Genomic DNA, 5,000 nt, shown 5'->3' with positions numbered 1-5,000 from the left:
ACATCACACAACATCGCACCACTTACATCACACAACATCGCACCACATACATCACACAACATTGCACCACATACATCACACAACATCACACAACATCACACCACTTACATCACACAACATCACACAACATCGCACCACTTACATCACACAACATCGCACCACATACATCACACAACATCGCACCACTTACATCACACAACATTGCACCACATACATCACACAACATCGCACCACTTACATCACACAACATTGCACCACATACATCACACAACATCGCACCACTTACATCACACAACATCACAACATCGCACCACGTACATCACACAACATCACACAACATCACACCACTTACATCACACAACATCACACAACATCGCACCACTTACATCACACAACATCACACAACATCGCACCACTTACATCACACAACATCGCACCACTTACATCACACAACATCACACAACATCGCACCACATACATCACACAACATCACACAACATCACACCACTTACATCACACAACATCACACAACATCGCACCACATACATCACACAACATCACACAACATCGCACCACTTACATCACACAACATCGCACCACATACATCACACAACATCGCACCACTTACATCACACAACATCGCACCACATACATCACACAACATCACACAACATCACACCACTTACATCACACAACATCACACAACATCGCACCACATACATCACACAACATCACACAACATCGCACCACTTACATCACACAACATCGCACCACATACATCACACAACATTGCACCACATACATCACACAACATCGCACCACATACATCACACAACATCGCACCACATACATCACACAACATTGCACCACATACATCACACAACATCGCACCACATACATCACACAACATTGCACCACATACATCACACAACATCGCACCACTTACATCACACAACATCACAACATCGCACCACTTACATCACACAACATCGCACAACATCGCACCACATACATCACACAACATCACACAACATCACACCACTTACATCACACAACATCACACAACATCGCACCACTTACATCACACAACATCGCACCACATACATCACACAACATCGCACCACTTACATCACACAACATTGCACCACATACATCACACAACATCGCACCACTTACATCACACAACATCACAACATCGCACCACTTACATCACACAACATCGCACAACATCGCACCACATACATCACACAACATCACAACATCGCACCACTTACATCACACAACATCACAACATCGCACCACATACATCACACAACATCGCACCACATACATCACACAACATTGCACCACATACATCACACAACATCGCACCACATACATCACACAACATTGCACCACATACATCACACAACATCGCACCACTTACATCACACAACATCACAACATCGCACCACATACATCACACAACATCGCACCACATACATCACACAACATCGCACCACATACATCACACAACATCGCACCACATACATCACACAACATTGCACCACATACATCACACAACATCGCACCACATACATCACACAACATTGCACCACATACATCACACAACATCGCACCACTTACATCACACAACATCACAACATCGCACCACTTACATCACACAACATCGCACAACATCGCACCACATACATCACACAACATCACACAACATCACACCACTTACATCACACAACATCACACAACATCGCACCACTTACATCACACAACATCGCACCACATACATCACACAACATCGCACCACTTACATCACACAACATTGCACCACATACATCACACAACATCACAACATCGCACCACTTACATCACACAACATCGCACAACATCGCACCACGTACATCACACAACATCACACAACATCGCACCACGTACATCGCACAACATCACACAACATCGCACCACGTACATCGCACAACATCGCACCACATCGCACCACATACATCACACAACATCACACAACATCACACAACATCGCACCACTTACATCACACAACATCGCACCACATACATCACACAACATCGCACCACTTACATCACACAACATCGCACCACATACATCACACAACATCACACATCGCACCACATACATCACACAACATTGCACCACATACATCGCACAACATTGCACCACATACATCGCACAACATCACACAACATCGCACCACGTACATCATACAACATCACACAACATCGCACCACATACATCATACAACATCACACAACATCGCACCACATACATCGCACAACATCGCACCACTTACATCACACAACATCACACAACATCGCACCACATACATCACACAACATCACACAACATCACACAACATCGCACCACTTACATCACACAACATCGCACCACATACATCACACAACATCGCACCACTTACATCACACAACATCACACAACATCGCACCACATACATCACACAACATCGCACCACATACATCACACAACATCGCACCACATACATCACACAACATTGCACAACATCGCACCACATACATCACACAACATCACACAACATCACACCACTTACATCACACAACATCACACAACATCGCACCACTTACATCACACAACATCGCACCACATACATCACACAACATCGCACCACTTACATCACACAACATCGCACCACATACATCACACAACATCGCACCACTTACATCACACAACATCGCACCACTTACATCACACAACATTGCACAACATCGCACCACATACATCACACAACATCACACAACATCACACCACTTACATCACACAACATCACACAACATCGCACCACTTACATCACACAACATCGCACCACATACATCACACAACATCGCACCACATACATCACACAACATCGCACCACATACATCACACAACATCACAACATCGCACCACTTACATCACACAACATCACACAACATCACACAACATCGCACCACATACATCACACAACATCGCACCACATACATCACACAACATTGCACCACATACATCACACAACATCGCACCACTTACATCACACAACATCACAACATCGCACCACTTACATCACACAACATCGCACAACATCGCACCACGTACATCACACAACATCACACAACATCGCACCACGTACATCGCACAACATCACACAACATCGCACCACATACATCACACAACATCGCACCACGTACATCACACAACATCACACAACATCGCACCACGTACATCGCACAACATCACACAACATCGCACCACGTACATCGCACAACATCGCACCACATCGCACCACATACATCACACAACATCACACAACATCGCACCACGTACATCGCACAACATCACACAACATCGCACCACATACATCACACAACATCACACAACATCGCACCACGTACATCGCACAACATCACACAACATCGCACCACATACATCACACAACATCGCACCACATACATCACACAACATCACACAACATCGCACCACGTACATCGCACTGCATGTGTGTGACTGAAGCACCAGGGAGACGCACACAGACATGCACACTGAGGAGATTAACACAGTGACACATCAGCGCCTCCTCACTGCTCCTTCACCTCTACAGAACACACACACCGTTCACTCAAAACACTAAACTCTTAGTTACAGCTTTAATTTAAGAAAATATAAACAGCACTTTACTTACACAGCATGCTAATTAGACTGAACTGTGAATCCCGGCTTCTTTCATTATTTTATTTATATCAAAAATCGTAATGAGCGTGTGAATAATAAATACATTATATAAAATAATATATAACATGCTTATTAACATTCATAACAACTAATTAATATTTACATATCAATAGCAATAAAATAAATAATCTGTTATAACAATTTATTAATAATAAACAACAACAACACCAAAATAAACAACACAAATAAATAATACTTGTTATTATTTTATATAGATATGTATTATTATATTAAATAATTAATAATATTAGCTTATAAATAATTATACATATTTATTTGAATATATTTCGGACGTTCCTGTGATGTACGCAGCCTGGACCTGGAAAACGGTATAACTATAAAACAAAATACATTTTTGAGGAATTCCATGTCGAATGTTTATTAATCTTCATAATAATTAATTAATTAGGAGAGATTTAGGAGTTCTAAGGCATTTACGGAGCTTTATAAGTCTTTATTACAAAGCGCTGCTGCTTGATTATAAAGAGTTTGTAAAAGATTGAATTATGAAAGCGGAGTTTTGTAAATAAGTCTGATTACTTTAGTGTAATAATTAAATAACGAGTGACGAGCGCAGGTTCCGCTGCAGGAGCTGTTCCTGAGCGCTGTGCGAGTCTGAGCGTCTCACCTCGGGGTACAGGTTAAACCTCTTCAGCGTGTTTATGACCAGCGGATACTCGGTGAGACGGTCGCTCATGATCAGCCCGAGACCGTTCAGGAAGGACGGAGCCTCGATGATGCTCTTAAAGTACGAGTAATACAGACCCTGGGGAGGAAAAAAAATGAATCGGAGAGAACAGTAAACATCACAGAACAAGTTAATCTGCTCTACGGCTCGCGTCTCTATGAGACGAGACGAGATTTAACTTTCGATTTGATGATAACGCTGAGAGAAACATCGCAAAGCACCATTTCGGTTCTGAAGGCCATCTCCTTCTCCAGAGAGGACATGTGGGAGAAGTGACGGTCGTTCTCAAACAGCTCGGAGAGGTGATACCTAACCGGAAACAAAACACACATGGAACATAATCACAGCTTATATTTAAATTCAGATGAATAAATTAATCGGATTAACATTATTATTATTATTATTATTAACTTACCAGTGGAGAAATCCTGCAGTAAGAGCTGTAGACACAGAGTAATGCGTTATTAATACATGAGTACAGATTTATATTATTATTATTATTATCTTATTATTTATATTATTATTTTCCTCCTGACGGTA

General features: G+C 42.0%; 1 protein-coding gene across 1 annotated transcript in view; it reads right to left on the bottom strand.

Moving 5' to 3' along the window:
- dpy19l1l (dpy-19-like 1, like (H. sapiens)) overlaps positions 1–5,000 on the bottom strand; it is a 20,573-nt gene that overhangs the window by 14,522 nt on the left and 1,051 nt on the right. The window contains exons 2-4 of the mRNA XM_034298255.2: positions 4,876–4,900; positions 4,682–4,769; positions 4,401–4,538 (exon numbers count right to left, since the gene is read on the bottom strand). Coding sequence (XP_034154146.2) covers positions 4,401–4,538; positions 4,682–4,769; positions 4,876–4,900 — 251 coding nt within the window. The remainder of the gene's footprint in view (positions 1–4,400; positions 4,539–4,681; positions 4,770–4,875; positions 4,901–5,000) is intronic.

This window comes from Pangasianodon hypophthalmus, chromosome 22 (assembly GCF_027358585.1).
Source record: "Pangasianodon hypophthalmus isolate fPanHyp1 chromosome 22, fPanHyp1.pri, whole genome shotgun sequence".
In the NCBI taxonomy this organism is placed as follows: Eukaryota; Metazoa; Chordata; class Actinopteri; order Siluriformes; family Pangasiidae; genus Pangasianodon; species Pangasianodon hypophthalmus.
This window is presented reverse-complemented; position numbering and strand designations above follow the sequence as displayed.